We start from the raw sequence: 24,182 nt of genomic DNA, 5'->3' as shown, positions 1-24,182 counted from the left end.
TCCCCCCTTTTTCGGTGGTCAGAAGGTCTAAGGCCCGTCGGTTCTGTAGAGCTAAGGCTGCCAGGCTGGTGACTTGCATCTGTAGGGCTGTGAGGGAGTCAGCAACCCGTTCCGTGTCATCATTCAGGGCTTGGGAGAGTTTGTAAGAAAAAGTCTATGGAGGTTCCTATCCCCGCTGTTCCAGTTGCCACCCCTGTGGCTATTCCTGCCCCTGTTATGAATGGGAGGTGGGCAGCCCTTCCTCCATGGTGTTGGGGAAATAGGATGGACAGCAGCTGGGATTCAGAGTAGATGGTGGTAGGAGATAGTAGAATGAATATACAGCCCAGGGAGTCATTAGTGGTCAGGCAGCGATAGATTCCCTGAGGGCACAAGAGAAATATTCCCGAGGGAGTACAGTACAGGAGGGAGGAATTAGTGATATGGCAGCTGCGGTGGTAAGGGAGGACACATTAATAATAGGTATGTTTCCCCCGATGGGGCCCATATGGACCGTATTATTTGTGGCCCTGAAGTTGGGGAGTGGCCAGTCAATAGGGTGGGGTATCCCTACGACAAGGAGTGAGGTAAGGTAGATAGGATAAAAGAGGTGGGGAAATGGCTGGAGGGCTGTGATTTCTAAGAAAGGGGGCCGGACGTATAGTAATTCAAATGGGCTTAAGCCTGAAGACCCGCGGGGCGTAGCCAGGAGTCTGGTGAGAGCCATAGGCAGAAGTGTAGGCCAGGAAAGACGGGTTTCTAGAGTAGGTTTGGGGAGTTGGGCTTTGAGCAGCCCATTGGCCTTTTCTACCTTACCAATGACTGTGGGTGGTATGGGATGTGAAGTTTCCAGGTTATGTTGAGGCTCTCAGCTACCTGTTGGGTTACACTGGAGATGAAGGCAGGTCCGTTGTCCGACTGGAGGGTCTGGGGCAATCCGAACCTCGGGATGATGCGCTCAATGAGTATTGTAGCCACTACGTCTGCTGTTTCCTGGGCGATGAGGTATGCTTCGATCCAGCCTGTGAATGAATTTTATGGCAAGGCATGGGAGTGAAGTCCAGGTGTCAGTCTTCCCCCGGCTGATGACCTCGGAGCTGTTGGTTAGGCCCTGGTCTGCAGATTCCTCCTTGTGAATTCACGGCAGAACAGGTTTTGCAAGCCCTGTGGACAACTTCGATTACCTTAGATAAGGAAGGATGATAGAACAATGGCTGAAGAAATTAGTGGAGAGCCTATGGGCCACGATGGAGGGATTGGTGGATGTCAGTAATCAAGGTGTGCACCAGATTGCCTGGCAGGGCAATCCTGTCCTGGATCCACCCCTTATCTGGCAAGGGTTTAGGCAGTAAAGTTGCAGGGTTTAAGCGGGGGGAGGTAGAGAGAGAGAGATGCGGGTTCTCTAGGAATAGCAGATGGAATAGCTGGAGACGGGAGTCAGATGGGCCAGGGATCCGTGGCTAAGGAGCTCTGTGAGTCAGCAGGAGAGTAGACTATGATGGGCTGCCCTAAGGTCATGTTGAGGGCCTTAGAGGGGGGTACTTGATATCCCTTGGCCCCCAGAAAGCTAAGTAGGGTGGAGGTGTCGTCTTGGGAGACCGAGAGGGAGGGGCTACAGAGGAGGAGGTCATCCACATATGTAGTAGAGTCCTGGCCTTAAGGACGCACTGCTGTTAAGTCTGTAGGCCTGGCCGAAAATGTGAGGGCTGTCCCTGAACCCCTGGGGTAGAACAGTCCAAGTTAATTGTCCAGAAGCATGCATGTCAGGATCCTCCCAGGTGAAGGCAAAAAGAAAAGAGGAATCAGGGTGCAAGGGGACAGTGAAAAAAGCGTCCTTTAGTTCCAGTACAGTAAAGTCATAGGTGTTTGGGGGAACGCGAGACAGTAGGGTTAGGAACGACTGGGTGGAGGGGGACCACGACCTCGTTGATAAGCCTAAGGTCTTGTACCAGTCGATAAGCCCCTGAGGGCTTGCGTACTGGGAGGATGGGGTGTTACAGAGGGAAATGATGGGGATCAGGAGTCCCTGATGTTAAAGCCGTTCTATGATAGTTTTCAGGCCCTGGCGGTGGGCTAAGGAAATAGGCAACTGAGCTTGAGGGAAACTTAGAGTTATCCTTAAGCTGTACTTGAACCGGGGTAAGGTGGGAAGCAATGATGGGTTCTGAGGTGTCCCACACCTGAGGGTCTATAGTAGGTAGGTCATCTGGAGCGGGGGTCGAGGGAGTGGAGAGGTGTAGGATGAGACGGGTTGAGGTGGATAGAGGGGAGGAAGGGGAGAGGCAGATAGTTGCCCTTAGTTTCTGGAGAATGTCCCTACCCAGTAGAGGGACCAGGCAGGAAGGAATCATAGGAACGAGTGGGGGAAGGGAAACCCATCCAGGCTACAGGTAAGGGGAAGGGTCACCCTAGGATTGGAGGAGGTCCCATCGATCCCCATAACAGTAATTGGTGAGGTTCGAGTAAGTCCCGAGTAGGAAGGCAGAACAGAGTAGGTAGCCCCCGTGTCCAGCAAAAAAGAGATGGACTTACCCACTACCTGGAGCATAACCCTGGGCTTGGCCTGGGTGAGAGGGGTGGCTGAGTCTGGGCTTCGTCAGTCGTCCTCCAATCCAAGCAGTTGAAAGGCCAGACTTACTATCTCGGGGGGTCCCCCACGTTGAGGCGTCGAAGATACCCCGAGGTTAGGGCAGTCGGATTTCCAGTGGCCCATCAAATGGCATTGAGGGCAAGGCCGAGTTGGCGGCTTTGGATTGGGGCACTGGCGAGCCCAATGTCCCTCGGCCCTGCATTTGAAACAGGCCCCCCGACGGGGTGCGATTGGTTTCCCCTCTCTGCTGGCTCCCAGAGCCGGCCGGCCGCAGGGCTGCTACCAAGGCTTGGGTCTGCAACTGAACCTTTTGCTGGAGTCTGGCTTGTCGTTTAAGCTCAGCCGCCTCCTCACGGGAATTAAAGACCTTAAATGCCATTTTCACCAAGTCAGAAATGGGGGTCTGAGGGTCCTCCTCAGCCTTCTTTAACTTTCTCTGTATATCCAGTGCCGATTGAGAGATAAAATGAGTAGCCAGTACCGTGGCCCCCGCAGGAGAGGCAGGGTCCAAGCGAGTGTACTGGGTTAAAAGTTAGGTCAACTGGTTAAGAAACATGGTGGGGGTGTCGTAGGGGCCTGGACAATATCCCTAATCTTGTCGTAATTAACGGCCTTATTAGAGGCTGCCCTCATGCCGGCTATGAGACACTGGACCATGCGGTCGCGGTGCCAGTGGCCATCTTGGCCATCCTGATAATCCCAACCTGGTTCTATAGCTGGGACCGCCCCGGGCTCCAGCATCAGTGAGCTGGACCTGATCCGCGTGCTCCTGGGCAGCAGCCTGGATGCGTTCCCTCTCCTCTATGGTGAGGGTGGTGGTCTGGACCACATGTAAATCATGCCAGGTGAGGTCATAGGCTTGGGCCAGATACTGGAATTCTTTAATGTAGTTATCAGAACTGGCCGAAAAGGAGACCAAACGTTTCTCAATTTGGGAAAGGTCCTGTAGAGAGAAGGGCGCATGAACTCAAACTTCCTCAGCTCCAGCAACCTCCCTTGGGGGTCAGACTAACTCAGCGGGGGGCTTTCGAGCCCTAGTGCGGCTGGAGCCACACAGACACATTCACGCAGTCAGGCACTCTTCAGATTCAAACAGATTGGACACCCTCCCCTTTGGGTATCCCTGGCTAATGGGAGGTGATCAGTCTCCCCTTCCATTCTTTACGAAAGCATCTAGCTCAAACAGTAGCCCTGCGGCTGTTACAACAGAATTCAATTAAGCACAAAAGGTGTTTACCAACAGATTTCAAAAGCATAAACCTAGTTCTTTATCCCATTCTGTTAAAGGTTACCAAAGACTTTCAATGCTACCTTAAGAAGGACCCATTAAAACTCTGAGACACAAGTAACCAGCAGTTCTAGTCATCTCTTTGCTAGCAGATTTTAACAAATAACAAGAGCCTATTTGACCTTCAGTAAGCTTTGATTGGAGTTTCCCGTTTACTGCGGATAAATTTGTCAGGAGTTCGGATAGGAGTGGGAGGGGGAGAAGGAGGGGTAGACGAGAGCGCTGGTTCAGAAATCCTGAATTTAAGGGACCTTGGGGTGAAGGATCGCGGTAAAGAGGAGGAGGAGGAGGAACCAGAGGCCCTCTTGTCAGTGGATGGGTGAAGCTCTCCGGGGGTTCAGAGAGAGGAGACGGGGAGGAGAGGTCCGAGTCTTTGGGAGCAGTGGGTGGCAGGGTAGGGGGAGGGGAGCGGGCCAAGAGGACCTGTGAGGTGGAGCAGTGAGAGCAGAGGAAGGGGCGAGAGTGCAGAGTCCAGAAAAAGCTGGACATAAGGGACCTTGGCCCATCTGCCTTGGTGCCTGCCGAGGTTATTTAGGTCCATGAAAGTCTGATAGTTAAACGTGCCTTCCGGAGGCCATTGGGACTGATTGTCTAATCGGTATTGTGGCCAAGCGACAGTACAGTAACGTCGTTTTCGCAGGTCCTGGTCCAGTTCCAGGGTTTTAAGATTGGCCAGCAGGCCTAAAACACCCCCGGGATGTTTTAGGGTCGAATTTGGATTGGGAGGTCCCCACGATTCGTTGCCGGGCAACCCGAGGGCTGGAGGAAGGCGTCCCCTCGTCCACCACTGGGTTGCGGAAAAACTGTGTCGACTGCCGTAGAGGTTAGGACGTCTCCCAGCCTCTCGGAGTCACGGAGGTCACCTGGTGACCGGCGGGGTCCACCCTGACGCGGCCGCGATTAGGGCAGGGCTTTCCGGAAGGAGGCGCGGAATCGGGGAAACTCACCACAGCTTCGGAAGTGGCGTTCGGAAAGGCAGATCCGGTTCAGCCAGGGAAAGGAGAGAGCCTCCCCACTGTGTGGGGGCTCAATCTCCTTCCCGGGTCTCGGCACCAAATGTAAAGTTTTTTCCGGCGAGATAAACACAACACCAGGCAAAGTGGGTGCAAGGCAAGATTTATTAAAAACGCTCTCCGGCGAAGTTTCAGGGCTCAGGAGAAGGGGAGCCAGGAAAGTTGCGCCGGGAGGAGGTGGGCACCCTCGGGCGAGGTTCCGCCACTCTGGAAAGCAGAGTGGCGGAAGTCGCACCCAAGGCAGGGAGGAGGGGGCTTTTAAGGGGTCTCGGAGGAAGCTCAGGGGTCTTTTGGAAGTTTCCCTTATTTGGATATCCCGCCTGCTCACGGGATCCCATTGGTCCACAGGAGCCCGGGGCGGGGGTCTCAGATTCCTGCTTGGGCCTTTGTTCTCCTGTCCGAGCTCAGGTCTTGTGGCGGGAACTTTCGCCATCTTTGGTAGCCCCCTTCCTGCCAGCCCAACACAGTCCACTTAAAAAAAAAGTTAAAAATGTGCAAGAGAGTGGTTATGGTTGTACAATCTTATGAATATATTAATAATACTAAGTAACAAACAGTAAATTGTTTACTGTAAAAAGGTGAATTATATCTCAGGTTTGTTTTTTTTTTTTTAACATGCAAGAGGGATATAGATAGGGTGATCAATCATGTCAGTTGGCCTGGGATTCCAGGGGATTGCAGGGATGCAGGACTTCCAGAGCTAAAACCCAGAGAGTCCCATGGAAACCAGAACAAGTGGATCATCCAAAATACAGAGTTTTAAAAAATTATTTTTAGGAGCTTGAACAGAAAAGTTTGAAGATGTGAAAAGCTCTTCTAGCAACACAAGACCTGAAACGCTGTGGGCAAGAGGGGCCCCTCTGGGAAACCTGCTCACATTCTCTCTCCCTGTACTCCAACCCGCCCCACCCCAAGCTCCTGTCTGGGATACTGAGCCACTGGGTGTTCACAGCCTACCCTGGGCTTGGCACTTACAGGCATCAGTAGATGCCAGTTCACACTGAGCCCATGTTGGCGATTGCCTACATAGCACTTATGTACCATTGGTGCTTAGGATTTTTGCCACCTACCCCTCACCCCAAACCAGACAAGGCCACATAGATTCCATCCAGCAGAACTCTTATCCTCCTAAAATTATCCTCAGGCCCCCCCTACCCCTTTGCATCCCACCTCCAGTTCACTTGCCTCCACCCAACAAGTTTGTGTGCCGTCTGGCCTCCATTGAGGACCTGGACTTTGTTCAAACAGGACATGGCTTTTGGGCCAAGCAAGACTGCCTGGAATTTAATAAATGTGGCTTAGGCTTCTTATATCACCACACCCTACAAAATACAGTGGGATATGAGATTCCAAAAGTCTAGTGGAGAGAAGCAGTGAAAAAAGTCTATCTGGTCACGTTTTGGATGTGACGCTGTAAGGTAGTGGCGGGAAAGTGGAGCCTGGATCATGTTGGCACAGTACTTGGCCCACAGTAGGTGCTGAGAAATAGTTAATATATAAACAATCTCTCCATGGCATCCGCTGAAGATTGCTAGCAGCTTGGCCGAAGGGTGCAGATCTCGTGGAGTTGGTAAGGCTAGCACACAATAGGGTCACACGAAATTCGGGTGGCCAGCGTGGGCCTGCTATAGGCAGTATCAGGAATACTACGAAGCCATGGCTCTCCCACACCCGTTCTGGTCAGCCCCGAGTCCCCATCCCCCGCGGCATGAGCGCTGGGAGAAGGGCCAGGGCTCGGGATACTCCCTAGGGGGCCACCGAAAAGTCTCCTCGTGGGGCCCGGAAACTCCATATCCCACGGGCCAGTGCGCAGGACGCCATTTCCCACAATTCCTGCTCGGCTTCCGGCGCGGCGGCGGAGCCTCCGACGGCTTCCGGGTTTGGGCCTGGCGCTGCGGTAGAGGCGGCGGCGGCGGCAGAACGGGACGCGGGCGGAGCGGAGCGACCGGCATGGACGTTTCGGGCCAGGAGACCGACTGGCGGAGCGCCGCCTTCCGGCAGAAGTTGGTCAGTCAAATGTAAGTAGGGGCCGGGCTAGAGGGCAAAATCTCTGGACCTTCCCCCCTCAACCCTTCCGCGCGCGGAGGGCGAGGCCGGGGTCGGACCCGCGGGAGACCTAGGGCGATCGGACCCACTAGGGCCTGGGGGCGCCGAGAGGCCGAAGGCTCCCGGGACTCTTGTGAGTCCCAGGGCGCCGCTGAGCCCTTGGCTGTCCCTTCCGTTCCTGGCTGATACAGACTGTTCGTTAGCTTTCCCGGGGCCGAACTCTGCAAACCAGCGAACCCTGGCTTATGAGTCATCGTCCTGAGCGTTCTCATTCGTCATTTGTGTGCTTTGGTTGCAGACTTTCCCCTGCTTTGAATCACACTGAATTCGAAAAAGGAAAGGGGCAGCCCGTGGCGGCTTTAGCAGATGTGGATGTTTTGTGATTCGTCTTTGGGAAAAGCGCATCAGCGTGAGAAAAAGAGATTGCAGGGGGATGGATGGAAGATGAGGTTGGTAGGCTAGGTACTTGGGACTGTGGGCGGTGGGGGATGGAGAATCAACGGGTATCCTGCCTCCCCCGCCCCCCAGTCCAGCCCCAGAGTGGATTTTGCGAAGGGTGGCAGGAAGAGGCTGTCAGGAAGCGACCGTCCGTTGGGAGGAGGGAGTGAAAAGCTGGTGTTAATACCTCTTCCCCGCAGTTTAAGCTGCTGAACCCCTCAATGCAGGGGGTGCCGGTGCGCTCTAAGCTTCACCTCGTTGAACTCCAGCTCCTCGCCACCCACTGCTTGTTTCATTTAGCAGTCTTTTACTGAGCGCTAGCCACCAATTTTGAGAGAGTCTCTGCCCTCAGGAACCGCACTACCATAAAGAAGCAGTTACAGTATAGTCTTTCTCCAAGAAAAAACTGACAGTTTTCTTGAGCAGGGCAGAAGGAGCCTTCTGGAGTAGTAGGTGGCTAATAGGTTGAGCCTTAAAAAGACAAGTAGGAGTGTGAGAGGCCATCATTCCAAGCTGAGTAGTAGGGAAGTTTGAGCTCTCATTGCACTGGAGGACATTGCTACAGGCTGAATTCTGGGGATTGAGGAAAAAGGAGGTTCAGGAGATGGTAATGGAATGAGGGTGAGCAGGTGCTGACTTGTTAGTGGTGGGAGTGCTGTGCTGAGGATTTGGCATGTTGCCTGCCTTGAGGTAGTGAAATGCCAGAGTTGGGAAGATTCCCGGAGTCCTTGGAGATGGATCAAGAACAGGAGAGAGGCCAGTTAGGCCATTGTGAATTTTGAACTCTTGGGGTTTCATTTTTCATCCCTGTGTTCCTACTGCTAGTTCACTGCCTGTTGCATTGGTCCATAAAATGGTTGTGGAATGACCTAGTCGGCAAGAGATTATAAAGGCCTGCACTAGACAGTGGTGGAAACTGAAAGAGGAAGACCACTCCAGAGAAAGGGGAGAGCAAGCATAGAGAGTCCTTGATGACTAAACTAGATGCCGGGGGTGGAGTGCAGCAGCGTGGAAGGAAGGAAGTGGGATGGAATGCTGGGAAGCTTCTTAGTACAGTGGAAGGCGTGGGGACTGTAGAGTTGGTGGCTCTGGGCACTGATGTGGAATAGTCTGGGGACAATTCTGCAGATATTGCAGAATCAGTGAACATTGCGTTTGGGTTTTTTCGGAGGGGGGTTTGATCCCCTGGAATTGTCTATAGATGAAATCTTTTTTTTTTTTTAAGGTTTTATTTATTTATTTGAGAGAGTAAGAGAGTGAGCACAAGCAGGTAAAGGGGCAGAAGGAGAGGGAGAAGCAGGATCCCAGCTGAGCAGCAAGCTTGACTCAGAGCTTGATCCCAGGACCCCGGGATCATGACCTGAGCCAAAGGCACATACCCAACCAGCTGATACACCCACCCATGTGCCTCCATAGATGAAATCTTGAGGTATAGCCCATTTCAGGGCTCCCCAAGAAAAGCCTTCAGGGCAAAGATTCTTCTTTGGGTTTGGGGAGACCAAAGAACCAGAAGAATAAGTTGCCATCAGAGGAAATTGGGGAGGGGGGAATTCAGAGGGCAGGAGGGCAATTGAAGAGTCTCTGGGTGTCAAGGACTGACTGGATACTTCATAATTCAGCTTCTCTCTGCTTTGGGGCAAGCTAGATTCTTTCCTTTATTTGCCAGATTGCTGCTTGTGTATTAGTTTTTCTCTTGCTGCCTTAACAAATGACCACAAATATAGTAGCTTAAAGCAACACAGGTTTCTGTAGATGCAGGGTCTAGGTAGACTCAGCTGAGTCTTCTACTTAGGGTCTTAGAGGACTGAAATCAAGATGTTGGTTAGGTGTACATTTCTTTCTAGAGGCTCTGTAGTAGAATTTGCTTTCAAGCCTGTGCAGGTTGTTGGCCAAATTCAGTCCATGCGGTTGTAGGACTGAAGTGTTTTTGTACCTTACTAACTCTTTGTCAACCAGTGCCCCGTCTTTGTTCCTAGAGACAGCCTGCATTTGGTCTCACACTTTCTATGTGGCCCCCTCCATCAGGATGGGTTCTTTGGCTATATCTTTCTGACATCAGCCAAGAAAATTCTCTAGTAAAGACTCAGGTTAGATTGGGTCCACTCAGATAATCCAGGATGATTTTCCTGTTTTAAAGTCTGTAACTTTTATTCTATCTGAAAAGTCCCTTCTGCCATATAATGTAGCATGTGCCTGGGTTCGTGGGATTAGGGCATGGACATCTTTGGGGAGACCTTCTGCTACCCCTGCTGGGATAAGCAGTTTCAGAGATTGTCTGCCTGACATGATGTGGTGTTCTCAGTTCTCAGATTTGTCTGTTTTCTCTCCAGGGTTCACTTTGAAAGTCTTGATTCTTGGTGCTTTGATTTGTTTTGTGCACAGGTTTAATTCTAACTTCCCTGATATTTATGTTGTTGTTTGAAGGTGGGGTCTTGGGAAATGTTTTGAACCCAAGTAATTTGTATAGATAAGGGAGTAAAGAAAGCATAGTGAAGCACTGGAGAGTTTCAACAAAAGGAGAAGCATCTGATAGCTGGTTCACTGTCTCCACCTGGCTCTTGAGTATCTATCAAGAGAGAACAGTGCTTGGGATTGCAGGCCCAATCCTCTAGCCTCTTGGCTACCATGAGAAAAAGCAGTTTTTTATTTGGAGCTGGTTAGGAGAGACCTCGAGGGGACTCTGTATAGCCTCCTTCTTAGCCCTCCTCTACCTGCCCCTCATCTGGACCCATCCTGGACTGCTGCCTCCCCCTCGCTCACTGCTGCCCTGCTGAAAGCCTGCTGGTGGCTTCTCTTAGCATTAGAACAAGACTCCAGATGGCCTACCTTCCCAGTCCCTCACCGTGGCCTGGCCTAGCCACCTCTTCTCAAACCCCCAGTTTGCTCCTGGTCTTTCAGCTTCTTGAACGTTCCAAATTTGTTTGTTTGTTTGTTCTTTCTTCCCCCCTGCCTTTTCTTTACGCAAGTTATCGTCAAGTATTTAGGGTTCTCAACAATGGGTAGACTTCCCTCCACTACATTTATCACCAGTTTCTCTTCCTTTGCTTTAGATGTCTGCTTAAATAACAAATACTCCAGATCCTTCTCAGCCTACCTTAACTAAAGTGGGTCACCCCCTCTGATATGTTAGATCTCAGCCCCTTGTAGTTTCCCGTAGGACCCTAGTCCCAGGAAGTGTGTCACCATGCATATGAAACACTTGTCAAAGTGTGTAAGAGGAAGTCTTTTCCTGAGGGCTGTATGTGCCACCTCTTGTGCTACAGTGGTCTTCTTTATTTGTGCCAGCGTGCATTGTGAAGCTCTGGAAACCCCATTTTCTCCCCTTGTTAGCCAAGTGACCGTGGGCAGGACGCCTAACCTTTCTGGATCATCTTCGTCATCTGTGAAATGGCTGGAGTCCAGCTCACATGGGAAGGTGTCACAGGGAAGGGGTGTGTGTGTGTATGTGTGTGTGTGCGCACGCGTGCATGAGAGAGAGAGATGAAAAGATCTTCACCTGAGCCCTAGCAAATACCTCCTTCTTAAATTCTTGTAGGAGTAGGAGCCTTGGAAGGTGAAGGCGATATCCCCAAGCCTGGTTAGAGGACTTGATGACACTTGAAGGAGCCTGTGGGGAGGGTAGTTGTGACAGTGTTGGTGAGTTCAGACCATCTCTTCATTGACCATCCATTCTCCCCGCAGTACTGCAGGAGAAGCCCCCCGTTGGGCCTTCCTGGGGGGGATTGTTGGGTTAGTGTTGAACACGTGTCTGGTCTATAGGATCCTGGAGAGCAAGCGTGTATCTGTAGTAGCTGGCACTGCACCTGACATAGAGTGGGAAAGCAGTGAATGAATGAAAGGACTTCGTCAATCCATTCTTCCCATTCTTTTATATTTTTCTGCCATCTTATTCTTGAGACTTTTATGCCTCCCACCTCTCAGTACAGCAGATTGCACATATAGACTTGAAATAAATAAATGTCTGTTGGGCTGAACAGATTGCAAGGGGGAGGATATCCGGGGGATGGAGGGTGGAAGGGCAGTGTGGATCAAGACTCTACCAAGTTCCAGGAGATCAGGAAGCATGGAGCAGAGTCAGGGCAGGCAGGTTAGCCACCCCTTCTGGTGAAGCCCGCAAAGATGTGAGCTCCAGGTTGGGACCTAGGAGATGCCGAGCTCTCTGCCTGGACTATAAGGAGAAGATTGAGTGCCTTTATCTAGAAACATAATGAAACAAAGCAAAAAACAACAACAACAAAAACCCATAAGGAAAAAGAACAGGTAACTGAACAGCAACTTCCAAGGGCCAGGAGAGGCCTTAGGACAGAGGGGAGCCTGAAACTTGCATGTCTAGATTCTGCCTGTGGGTTATGTTCTTTTTTTTTTTTTTTAAGATTTTATTTATTTGAGAGAGAGACAGAGCACAAGCAGGGGGAGGAGCAGAGGGGGAGGGAGACTTGGACTCCCTTCTGAGCAGGGATCCTGACATGGGATCCATCTTGGGACCCAGGATCATGACCTGAGCCCAAAGCAGACACTTAACCGACTGAGCCACACAGGTACCCTGTGTGGGTTATGTTCTGTCCTCCAAGCAGATGTGAGGGAGTCTTGGCTGAGCCTTTTCTGTGGCTTATTCCACTCAGGCCTCCCAATGGCCCTGTGCCCTGCTAGTGTGATTCTGGCCCTTGTTTTCCAGTGCGGACTCCTGAGCCGCACTGCTTGCTTCATAGCCTGATTGGTAATTAAACAACTGGGCTGGCTTGCAGCCTTCTGTGTATAATCCACCCCTATACATCCATTCCCTGAGGCCAGGGGCCCATCTCTCTGACCACCTTCAAGCCTTAGTGCCCCTGATGGCAATCAGGAAGTGATTGTGGAGCCGTTGACTTTAGAGTCCTGAACCTCGGCCCTACTGCCTCTTGACCAGAAGTGACAGTGACCTGAGGGGATGTGGGCCCTCATCTGCTCAGGGGTCAGAACTTTCTCCACAGCAGCAACGACAGCAGCTGACATGAACCCCCGCCGCAGACGCTGACCTGTGTTATGTGTTAGCTCATTGACTTCCCATTTGCGCTGTCACTCAATGTATTTGTTACTCCCATTTTTAAGATGAAGAAACTGAGGTGTAGAGGAGAGGTCACTGTTACTATAGTCATACCCTGCTTGTTAGAAATGAATGCATGCTGAACCCCAGCAGGACAAGAGAGGCAAACTGCCTTTTAATTTTAGAAAGAGAGGTAGTACCTTTTAGAAGTAGAGGGAAATGGCAGCTGGACATTAACCCAGGCCAAATGCCAGTGGGCATCCTTCTGGCAATTTGAGCAACTCCGTGTGGGTGAGGGGGACCCACACAGTGGCAGAAGAGCCAGCCAGCAAGCCTCCGATGATCTTTGGCTTCCGCACAGCCGATAGAGAGCCTCCTGACCTCACCAGCTCCCTTTTGTAAGAGACCCCACCCACCTACCACACCTTCAGCCGTTATAGCATTCCTCACCGGAAGTCTTCCAACTCTTACTGCCGCTTGTAACAGGGTGGCTGTGGTTAGTCCAGGCTCTGTGTGGGGCATTCCCTGGTGGTCACATAATCATCTCCCTGTCATTGTCACTTTAAAGCATTCCTCAGGGCAATAATGTTGATTACATACCAGAGGGTACATTTTTTAAGGAATGTAATGCATTTTAAAAAAATTCAAAATGGAAAATTTGAATCCTAAAACCAAGTAGAGTAGTTGTTTTTTTTTTTTTTTTAAAGATTTTATTTATTTATTTGACAGACAGATCACAAGTAGGCAGAGAAGCTGGCAGAGAGAGAGGAGGAAGCAGGCTCCCCGCTGAGCAGAGAGCCAGATGCAGGGCTTGATCCCAGGAACCTGGGATCATGACCTGAGCTGAAGGCAGAGGCTTTAACCCACTGAGCCACCCAGGTGCCCCCCCAAGTAGAGTAGTTTAAAGACTCCATGCCCATGTATCCACATTCAGCTTCAAGCTATCAATTCTTGCTTCACGGACTCCACCTCCTGCCCCCAATTATGTTTTTGCTGGGAATGTTTGAGTGGCCGCCCACCGCCTGTGGGTTCCACTCTGAGCCTGATTCCTTCCTCCAGGGTCTGCAGCCCCTTGTACTAGCTGCGTGTGGATCCTCAGAAGAGCCCAGCTCTTCTTTGCCCTGGCTGTTCTGCATCCTGTTTGTTTCCTCGCCTGAGAGACCCATCCCTCCCATGGCTCAGCATTGCAGTCCCATCCCACTCACCTTTCCTGGACGCGAGGCCACCCGCCACCTCCCTCCTCTTCACACACATTCTGTGAAGAGTTACCATTTTGCACTTGAATTGTTTGAACACTCATTTTCCCCAGTCTGAATCCCTTGTGGGGAATCCCGCGTCGCAAGGAATGCTGTGGCAAGTGGATTCCCGAGCAGCTCCAGAGGCCTGTTCAGTCCCTGTGGTGATACTGGTTTAACCTAATGGGTGTTCACTTCAGAGTTGGAGAAAGTCTTTTTTTTTTTTTTTTTTTTTAAGAGTTTTTTTCCTGGGCACCTGGGTGGCTCAGTGGGTTAGGCCTCTGCCTTCGGCTCAGGTCATGATCTCAGGGTCCTGGGATTGAATCCCGCATTGGGCTCTCTGCTCAGCAGGGAGCCTGCTTCTTCCTCTTTCTCTCTCTGCCTGCCTGTCTGTTTGTGATCTCTCTCTCTGTGCCAAATAAATAAAATCGTTTTTTAAAAAAGGAATTTTTTTCCTTTTATTTTAATAAGGTTTTTTTTTTTTTTAAAGATTTTATTTATTTGACAGACAGCAATCACAAGTAGGCAGAGAGGTAGGCAGAGAGGGGCAGGGAAGCAGGCTCCTCGCTGAGCAGAGAGCCTGTTGCAAGTCTCCATCCCAGGATCCTGGGATCATGATCTGAGCCGAAGGCAGAGACTTTAACCCACTGAGCCACCCAGGTGCCCCTATTTTAATAAGTTTTATTAATTTAAGTCATCTCTACACCCAACGTGGGGCTCAAACTTATGACCCTGAGGTCAAGAGTCCCATGCTCTTTTGACTGAGCCAGCTAAGCACCCTAAGATTTTATTTATTTATTCATTCATTTTGTGGAGCCCAGTGTGGAGCTTGAATTCACGACTCTGAGATCAAGACCTGAGCTGAGAGCAAGAGTCGGATGGACACTCAACCAGCTCAGCACCCAGGTGCCCCTTAGTTTTAAGTAATCTCTACGCACAATGTGGGGCTCGAACTTACAACCCCAAGATCAAGAGTTGCATGCTTTTCTGCCTGATCCAGCCAGTTGGCCCCCCAAGTTGGAGAAAGTCTTAACACCATGGGAAGACACAGGCAAAATGACTCACAAGCTGCTGCAGGAGGCACGAAAATGAAGCCATTTTTCTGGAAGGCCATTTGGCAATACTGTTTATTCCAGTAAGCTTAAAATGTCTACTTCCTTAGGCATTTCCTCCAAGGCAACACTCAGAAGAGTGTTCAGAGCCTGTTGCAGTGAGGATGCTCATATTCACATCACGTCAGGAGTGGGACAGGGGGGCATAAGCCAGCAATGGAGCTCGATTAGATTTGTTGTGGGAGCTGGAGAGGGCAGGTTCAGTACTGCGGTTAAAAATGACATGGGAGGGGGCGCCTGGGTGGCTCAGTGGGTTAAGCCGCTGCCTTCGGCTCAGGTCATGATCTCAGGGTCCTGGGATCGAGTCCCACATCGGGCTCTCTGCTCAGCAGGGAGCTTGCTTCCTCCTCTCTCTCTCTCTGCCTGCCTCTCTGCCTACTTGTGATCTCTCTCTGTCAAATAGATAAAAAAAAAAATGACATGGGAGGGGCACCTGGGTGGCTCAGTGGGTTAAAGCCTCTGCCTTCAGCTCGGGTCATGATTCCAGGGTCCCAGGATCGAGCCCCACGTCTGGCTCTCTGCTCTGCGGGGGAGCCTGCTTCCTCCTCTCTTTCTGCCTGCCTCTCTGCCTACCTGTGATCTCTGTCTGTCCAATAAATAAATAAAATCTTTAAAAAAAAAAAATGACATGGGAGAGGGGTGCCTGGGTGGCTCAGTCAGTTAAGCTTCCGACTCTTGATTTTGGCCCAGGTCATTATCTCAGGGTCCTGAGATTGAGCACCGTGTCAGGCTCCCTGCTTGGTGGGGAGTCCGCTTGAGTTTCTCTCTCTCTGGCCCTCCCCCTGCCCTTGCTCACGCATGCACTCTCTCTCTCTCTAAAATAAATAAATTAGTGTCTTCCAAAAACCAAAAAATGACATGGGAGGGACACCTAGCTGGCTCAGTTGGTGGAGTGTGCGACTCTTGAACTCAGGGTTGTAAATTTGAGCCCCACTTTGGGTGTAGTGATTACTTAAAAATAAAATCTTAAAAAAAAAATGACATGGGAGATGTTCTATAACCCGTCAGTGTTGAGAAGAGCAGGTTAGCAAGCAGAACACATGGTCCAGAGTGAGGTGTTTGTTTGTTTGTTTGTTTTTTAAGAGAGAGAGACTGTGAGAGAGAACATGAGAGGGAAGAAGGCCAGAGGGAGAAGCAGACTCCCCATGGAGCAGGGAGCCGGATGCGGGACTCGATCCTAGAACTCCGGGATCGTGACCTGAGCCAAAGGCAGTTGCTTAACCAACTGAGCCACCCAGGTGCCCTGAGTTTTTTCTTTAAATTAAAGATTGTATTTATTTGAGAGAGAGAGTGCACAGACAAGTGGGTGGAAGAGCAGGGGAAGAGGGAGAAACAGACCGCCTGCTGAGCAGGGAGCCCAACTTGGGGTTCGATCCCAGGATCCTGGCATTATGACCTCAGCCAAAAGTAGATGCTTGACCAACTGAGCCACCCAGGTGCCCCTGGAATGAATTTTGTTAAATAGACACTGTTAGCTGGTTATCTGAATAATTTTCATTTTTTGGTAACTTTCAGTACATGTGTATTTTTGTTAACAATAAACATACGTTCCTTTTGTAGTCAGAAGTCTTGAAGAAGAGGTGGGCCCTGTTTGCACATGAGGAGGAGGGAGCTGTGGCCACAGATAGCTACCATAAGGTGGAAAATCACATGTGCTTTGCCTTCAGGGTGGGTGTCCTCCCTCAACAGGACCCTGAGTGCCATCACAGCCTTCCTAAGATGATTCTTTTCTTTTTGCCCCTGCTTGGAAGCATTCTCCTTTCAGTCTGAAACTGTCCTTCCAGATGGCCTTCCTTGCATGCTGGTATGAGAGCCCCAGCCAGATGCTCCTTCCTCCATGTCAGGCCCTCTGGTTTCACTCTTTTCTGTTCTTTCTCTTCCCCGTTGGAGGTTTGGCCTTGGCCTCATCTTCTCCTGGACCCTGATGGCTCAGCTCGTGGCAGTTTTTTGCTGTTTTTACACTCTTATTTATTTATTTATTTGCCTTGCCAACAATATTATAAATTCCTTGAGTGTAGGACCTGATCTTACACTTCTGTATCTCGTTGAGCTCCTGGCATGGTGCCTTGGCTTGGATAAGAGATGCATCACAATCACAGGTAGGGTGGTGGAAAACAGTGCTGGCTTCTTTTCTGATGGCCTTCCAGGGCTTTCTCTCATCAGTGCTCCTCCACATTGAACCACTTCTCATTCAGAGCCTTTTTTTTTTTTTAATTGGAGACATTTATTTGAAGATTTGAAGACAGGGAGTCCACAGTGGTTATGAGGTGGTTCTCTTTAACAGGTAAATAAATGAATACCCAGTCCTGGAGAACAAAGAGGCTACACTAGAAGCCCAGGTGTAACTAATCTTGAACCCCGCCCTGAGAGGGAGATGATCCCTTCCACTTTAACAATGACTCTCTTGCTAACCTGGTGGGGGTTAATAAAGATCGCTGATCAAATGGATTAAGTATCTTTAGGGTTGAGTAGCTGTTACTTAGGTCAGTGAGTCCTTGGAGAAGACGTTTGACCTCTGGAAGTCCCCGTTATCCTTACTTTGAGCTTTTTATTTTGCGACTGTTCCAAACATGCAGAGTCATAAGGATGGTATAGAGTACTAAATCCCTCTTATTTACCCGTACTCTCATACACGTCTTGGTGCTCATACTTGGCGAATAGCAGCCGAGTTCTGTCTTGCTCCCTCCTCCGTCTGGACCCTGTTTCCTCTTAGCGCTTGGCTACACAGGCTTCTCTGCCTGGGACTCTGCTGGAGGTGTGGGGAACAGGAGTGACCCAGCTCCTGGTTAGCCTTTGACCTGAGCCACTTGCGTCCAGTCCAGGGAGGGAAGTCTGGAGGTGTGGAAGGGGTGCTTGTTGGTTAAGAGGTGGCTCTTGTGCCTCCTCACAGTCCTCCTTTCTGCTCCCCACCCCTTTCCAACTTTGCTTCAGTCCTGGGGCACCTGCTGGCTCGGTCAGTCGGCTGTCTGTCTTGGGCTCAGGTCATGATCTCGGGGTCCTGAGATCAGCCTCCGTAGGGCTCCCTGCTCAGCAGGGAGTCTGCTTCTCCCTCTCCCTTTGCCTCTCCCCCTGCTTGTGCACAGGCTCTCTCTCAAATAAATAAATTAAAAATCTTAAAAAAAAAAAAAGCCAGAAAAAACTTTGCTTCAGTCCTCATCAGAGGTGGTGTTTGAGGAGCCACTCTGTGTGGGACAGAGCTCCTGTTGTAAGGTAGAAAGAATGCCAGGTTTGCCTTGAGAAGCTGTCTATGATGGATAACCCTGGGCCCTTCAGAAGCTACAGGTCTGCTTTGATTCAGGCTGGGGAGGATTCACACCTATGAAAGTGCAGAGGAAATCACCTCCAGGTGCTTTTTACTCATAGTTCAGGCACAAGGCCATTCCAGCCCAAACCCAGGGATGGAGTGGGCTTAGGAGCTCTGGTTGTCTCACATGAGACTTTTTTAAAAAAAATTAATTATTTATTTAGTTTAGAGAGTGTTTCTGCGTGCACGTGCATGAGCTAGAGCACAAGCCAGGGAGGGGCGGAGGAAGAGAGGGAGAGGGAGAGAAGCAGATTCCACTCTGAGCCTGGAGCCTGATGTGAGGCCGGACCTTAAGACCCTGAGATCATGACCTGAGCTGAAATCAAGAGGTGAAGGCTTAATTGACTGAGCCACCCAGGAGCCTGGTGCTTCTTTATATTAAAGTAGTATAAGAAACCCACCTCAGTGAATGACACAGGACTCATCTTCAGCATGGTGCCACCAGATGAATGTTTACTCATGTAGATGCCCCATAGCAATAGCCCAGGCCTGTGTCTGGAACAGGCCTGGAACTGTGCAGGCTCCTCCTTGTGCTTCAGCCGGTACAGATTCTGCTCCACTCTCCTGGCTTCTGGGCCGTGGATACATGTGTTCTTAAATTTCCTGTCATTGGAGTCACAGCGTGTCTGGCTTCTTGCGTTCAGCATCATGTCTGTTCAGTGGTTCCTGTTTATGCCATGTGTTGTCTGGACATGACTCCACCGGGTTCCTTTCCTTTTCTATCCCTGATGGACATTGGGGTTAATGCTAGTTGTTGGTTATGGGAAGTCAGTGCCAGGGGTGTTTGGGGGTCATGTCTTCTGGTGGTATATGCACTTACTCCCTGGGCCGAACATTGAGGCTGGGTTGAGGGGTGTGGCCTGAATTCAGCATGGCTGTAGTCCGCCTAACAGTTTTCCCAAGTGGTAGGTACCCATTTACATTCCTACCAACTATGTGGGGGAGTTCCTCTTGTCAGCCATCCTGGCCAACATCTGGCATTGTCAAGGGACCTGCCTTTAATAACAAGCACCCTTGTTGGTTTTGAAAGCACCCTCCAGTTTGAGACCTACTGGGTGCCATGGCAGTGGGAACAGAGAGGGTGATTGAGGAGGGAGAGAGCCTGTACAGAAAGCAGCTTTGGAATTTGGTGACTGTGTGTGTGTGTGTGTGTGTGTGTACATGCAGGAGAAAGGGAGGAGAGAACCACAGGTATGCACCCTGAGGGAGATGGACTGTGATCCTTTGCTGCTACCAGGTGATGGTTTGTGGAGTGTGTAGGGGTGTCAGCCCTTCCAAGGAGAGAGGCCAGCAGCCGGGGATGGTGCAAGGAGCAAACCTGCAAGGGCAGTCAGCTGCAGGAGTGACGTGGGTGTGGGTGGCAGAGGAGGCTGAGCTGAAGGCCCTGGTGGCGGCTGTGGTGGGCACAGCAGATGTGTGGAGAGACTGGGGTAAGACAGTGTGGGCACAGGAAGCCAGTCCCAGCAGCTTGGGCCTGCCTCTGTCGTCGGTTCCAGTCCCTGTGTTCAGGACTAATGGATGCAGCATTTAATTGCTTTTCAGATGACATTGTAGAGGATTTCAAAACAGGAAGATATTTTCGGTGGTAGTTGTGCCAGAGATAGCCATTGGTTACAATTTGATTTTTGCCTTCCAGTCCTGTTTCAGTGGATAGGTACCTTGATATGTATGTATTTTAAATATGTAAGTGCATGCATATACCAGTATTTTTGAAGTGGAGTTAGATTCGAGTTCAGTTTGAGTTTTGGCTTTTTCACAGCACAGATTGCATTTGTCTCCTGGGGTGTGACTGGCTGGGACCTGTGTGCTTATGTCCCTGGTTCGTGCACAGCATGGTCACAGCTGGGCTTCTGGCCAATGGGACTCTACCCATAGTTGGGCTCTATCTCGGTAGTGAGGGACTGGACTGGCCTCTGCTGCGAGAGCAGATTTCTTGACTTTTATTGGGTTGCTGCCCTCCAGAGAACCAAGTTTCTTCAGGCTGGGGAGAACTCTGCAGACGGGGGGACTCAGGGGTGCATGGTCACTCCCTGTGTGACAGCCACGACGGCCTCACAGTGGGGCACTCTTAGGGGTAAGCCCCCTTCAGGCTACTCTGAACAGTCATCCCGCATACTTGAGAGGAGCATTTTATTTACTATCTTGTTAATAACAAGTTCCATTATGGCCTTTTCCAAACATTCACAGAGGTGGAAATATAAGAATGATCTCTCAGGTACTTGGGAGAGTTAGCAGCATATGTCCAGTTTCAGCCATCCTTCTCCTCCCCCTCCTGGACTATTTTCAATCATATTCCAGACACCATATGATTTCAGCTGCCAGTCCTTGAGTGCAGATCTGTAGAAGATAGGGCTTTTCTCTCCACCAGATACCACAAAATCATGTGAGATAAGCATTTTAATAAATTCTTGGGCTGGCAGAGAGTGTCCTCACTGCATGGTTGCCTGGTAGTGAGTGAGATGTGCTGGGGGCTGGAACTGGGGTTGCCAGTGTGGTCTCAGCCCTGGAGCCCAGAGGCCAGCACCTAAACAGGGATCTTAGGGCCTCTCGGCTCCTGGTCCTGTGGAGGGCAAACCAGCAGATTGGAGTAAATGACAAAGCTTGTGTCATCTTCTGAACCAGCTCAAATAACATGCCCTTCTAAGGGCAATGGTATTCTCTTTAGTAGTTCTTGCATTGATCTGGTTCTTTGGGGATTGAGAAATCTTAAGAGAAGAATTTGGAGAGCTTGATCAAACCAAGAGGAATGCGAAAAGAAAGTGCTCTCAGTCTCTTGTGTTTGTATGATTAAGAAATTTCTTTCTGCAGGACTAAAATACTCTTTCCTACATGTAGGTGGCTGGTTCAATTCTGAAATACATATTTTTATCTGGTTAGAAAACACTTTATGTTTCTTCAAAAAGTCAGAGAACCAGAATGCAGAAGGGTGCTGACAAAGACGAAAAAGCAGTCGCAGTCTGGGATACGGTTTGGCAGACATGCTCACGGCTGCCTGTGAGGTCAACAAGGCCCACTCCCTTTGAGGCCAGGTGTTTACATTGGTTGCTCTTGGGGATTGAACAATTGGTGTCTGTTCATTTCCTGCCTCTGAGATGAAAGCACGTGGGGTGCTGGGGCAGTAAACCGCTGCTGGGGAACCGAGAGAAGGGGACACCAATGGAGACTCGGAGGCTGCTCTGGAGCTTTCTAAGGACTCTATGAAGGGAAGACCCACCGAAGAGTCCTTTGGCCAAGGGCCCACTGGGACAGTGGTGGAATGTGTGGTAGACTTTTCAGGATGCTCCAGCGGTCAGAATTGCCAATGAGGTATGAGCATTCTGTCTCCAGGTTGCCTAAGTCTGGAAGGTTTAGAAAGGTGAAGGAGGGGCACTCGGGTGGCCCAGTGGGTTAAAGCCTCTGCCTTCAGCTCAGGTCATGATCCCAGGGTCCTGGGATTGAGCCCCCACATCGGGCTCTCTGCTCAGCAGGGAGCCTGCTTCCCCCTTTCTCTCTGCATGCCTCTCTGCCTACTTGTGGTCTTAAAAAAAAAAAAAAAAAAAAAAAGAAAAGCGAGAAAGGTGAAGGAGACCTTTTTTTTAAAGCAGTCTCTAGGCTCCAGATGGGGCTTGGGCTCCTGACCCTGAGATCAAGTGTGGATGGTCCTCTGCCCACTGAGCCAGCCCTGCACCTCTAGGAGGCCTTTGTTAACATACAGCACTCACTGAGTATTTCTCTATGGCACACTTTTTATATGCATTTTGTCATTTAACTTTTAATTCTTATTTTATCAAAGTAATATATAGACACATAAAAGTCAAGTAGTGGTTTAAAAAAAAAAAAAGCCTGGGTACCTGGGTGGCTCAGTTGGTTAGGCCTCCAGCTCTTGATTTTGGCTTAGGTCATGATCTCAGGGTCTTGAAATCGGCCTTATGTTGGGCTCTGTACCCAGTGGAGAGTCTACTTGAGATTCTCTCCCTCTGGCCCTCCCCTAGTTCGTGTGCTTGCTCTCTCTCTTCTCTCTTTCTAAAATAAATAAAATCTTCAAAAGCAAAGAAGAAAAAAAACCCCAAGAAACTGTGGTGGGTCTCCACTCGCCCAGTCCTCCCCTATGACTCTGCTCTTTCTTCTGGCCTATGCCTGTGATTCTGAGTAATGTGCACATGCTGCTGTCTTGGGTCATCACATTGGTGAGTTTCATGAATTATGTATTGACCTTTTCTGTAGCTCCCTCTACATAGCCATTATCTCTGCTGCTTCCTGTTCTACCGGTATTTTACCTCCTGGGTAAATCTGTAAGGAATACTTATGTTTTATGCCTACCCAAATGTTACTCTACAGACGACCTTTGTAGCATGCTAGTAGTGACAAGGTTTTTGTTTGTTGGTTGGTTTCTTTTCTCGAGAATAAAATGGCCTTCTTAAAAATGTGCCCAGTTTTCTGTCCTTGTGGCTGACTTTTCCTGTACCTTCCAGGCTTGTATTAGCTATTCTCTGTGCTGAGTGCTGCCAGGCTGCCTGTCAGCTCTGGTTCTTTCCCTGGGCCTCCCTGCTGGAGCTCTCAGGGCACAGGCCAGTGGCTGCCTTAGTCTCTCAAGATGCACGGCTCTGGGGCTAGGTTTCTTGTTTTCTGTATTTCATGGTATCTTAATTTTGGTTCTCTCCTTCATGCCACTAGCTTCTTCTTCTTTTTTTTTTTTTTTTAAAGATTTTTTAATTTATCTATTTGACAGAGAGAGATCACAAGCAGGCAGAGAGGCAGGCAGAGAGAGAGGAGGATGCAGGCTCCCTGCTGAGCAAAGAGCCCGATGTGGGGCTCGATCTGAGGACCCTGAGATCATGACCCGAGCCGAAGGCAATGGCTTAACCCACTGAGCCACCCAGGCGCCCCATGCCACTAGCTTCTTACTCAGTTTCTGGAGACCATGTCCATTTGGGTGCATGGGAGCTTTTGGGTCGGAAATACTTCATCAAGGATTGAGGAGTGTGTCCCGCTGCTTTTTTGGTTCTGGTGCTGCCGCTGAGCAGGCCCAGCGCTTTTCCCAGTGAGCTGCGGCATCGCTTGCCTCACTCCCAGAGCTCCTGTCCAGTGCTGCAGGGAAAGTTCCTGCGAATCAGGTCACAGGGAGCCGTGTTTCCTCTGCTCCCTGTGTTTCCTCTGCCCACTGTGTCTGAATGTTGACCCCTCAGTCTTCTTCTAATTTATCTTTATCTCCTGTATCCATCTCTGTTTTGTTTTTTTTTTTACTGGACTCTCTGGGAGATTTCTTTAGTGCTATCTCTGGCCTTTTGCCGCTGACATGCTTTTACTTCTAAGAACTCTTTCTTTGCTTTCTTTTTTTTTTTTCCTTTCTCTCTTTTTATTTTTGTAATCTGACTTTCTGTTTTATAGAATCCTGTTAAATGGATGCAGTGTCTTATCTCTTTGGAAAATAAAGATTGTTTTTGGCATTTTTTCATGTGGGGTCTTCATCTGCCATGAGAGGGTGTCTGGGAGCCCTTGGTTGGCAGCTCACTCTAAGAGAGGGGCATGGGGAAGACAGGTGGACACTCTGAACACGAGGGGCTTGTCCACCGCCAGCTTCCCCAGAGGCTCACATAGCTTCAGTTTCTGAGTCTTTCCTCCAGAACATGGTCTTCCAGACACTGGGCTGTAGGGTGAAGGCTTGGGTGCCACACTGGAAGAGGCCACAGGTGGACAGAAGGGCAGGAGGGTGGCCCTCAGGAGTTAGTGTGGGTCTAGACACTCAGTGGCCACATAGTCTGCTTCTTTCGTTAGCCTCCTGTGCCTTCTCAGCTGGGTGGGTTGAGCCCCTCTAAGTCGAATGATTCTCCATTTTATGCTTTTCCAGAGAATAAATCTCTGGTGTCTGCTGGTGTGGAAATAGTTACCCAGCAGTGTGAAGTGGAGGAGGGGATGCCGGGGGAAGGCTTTCACCCAGGAATCTTTCTGTTTACCCTTGGTCCCTGAGTGCCTGGCACGCTCGAGCCTTGCGATGATCTAGGGCTATCACTAGATTGGCTCTCAGCCCTCCTTACTGTCACTTACTTAGGACTGTGCTTTCTTGGTTGGCTTGCCCTATCACCACTGGACCATCAGCATTCCAGATTCTGAAATGCTGTTGTTGGAGCCATCACTCCAAGTCCTTCCTGGCTTTGTGAGTTTGTGTTAAAGAAAA

General features: G+C 50.1%; 1 protein-coding gene and 1 long non-coding RNA gene across 8 annotated transcripts in view; one reads left to right on the top strand and one right to left on the bottom strand.

The window, feature by feature from the left end:
- Positions 1-950: 950 nt before the first annotated feature.
- Positions 951-4,971, bottom strand: LOC123387604. 2 transcript variants are annotated; one of them, XR_006602036.1, is made up of 2 exons: positions 4,805-4,971; positions 951-1,163 (listed from the first exon to the last, which is right to left on the bottom strand). It is a non-coding gene; the product is annotated as an uncharacterized LOC123387604 (long non-coding RNA). The 2 variants fall into 2 exon arrangements; XR_006602037.1 differs by having other exon boundaries at positions 951-1,143.
- Positions 4,972-6,718: 1,747 nt separating this feature from the next.
- Positions 6,719-24,182, top strand: part of MED15 (mediator complex subunit 15) — a 67,392-nt gene continuing 49,928 nt past the window's right edge. For 2 of the 6 annotated variants that reach the window (XM_045065285.1, XM_045065288.1), the window contains exon 1: positions 6,719-6,888. In XM_045065285.1, coding sequence (XP_044921220.1) covers positions 6,821-6,888 — 68 coding nt within the window. In that variant the 5' untranslated portion in view covers positions 6,719-6,820. Of the gene's footprint in view, positions 6,889-21,112; positions 21,335-24,182 lie in introns of those variants that run through there. The other 4 variants (XM_045065286.1, XM_004742575.3, XM_045065289.1 and 1 more) reach the window with 3 other exon arrangements.

Source organism: Mustela putorius, unplaced genomic scaffold (genome assembly GCF_011764305.1).
Source record: "Mustela putorius furo isolate JIRA1106 unplaced genomic scaffold, ASM1176430v1.1 tig00003858_pilon_pilon_pilon, whole genome shotgun sequence".
Classification (NCBI taxonomy): Eukaryota; Metazoa; Chordata; class Mammalia; order Carnivora; family Mustelidae; genus Mustela; species Mustela putorius.
Note: the sequence above shows the minus strand (reverse complement) of the source record. Positions and strands in the feature narration are given on the sequence as shown.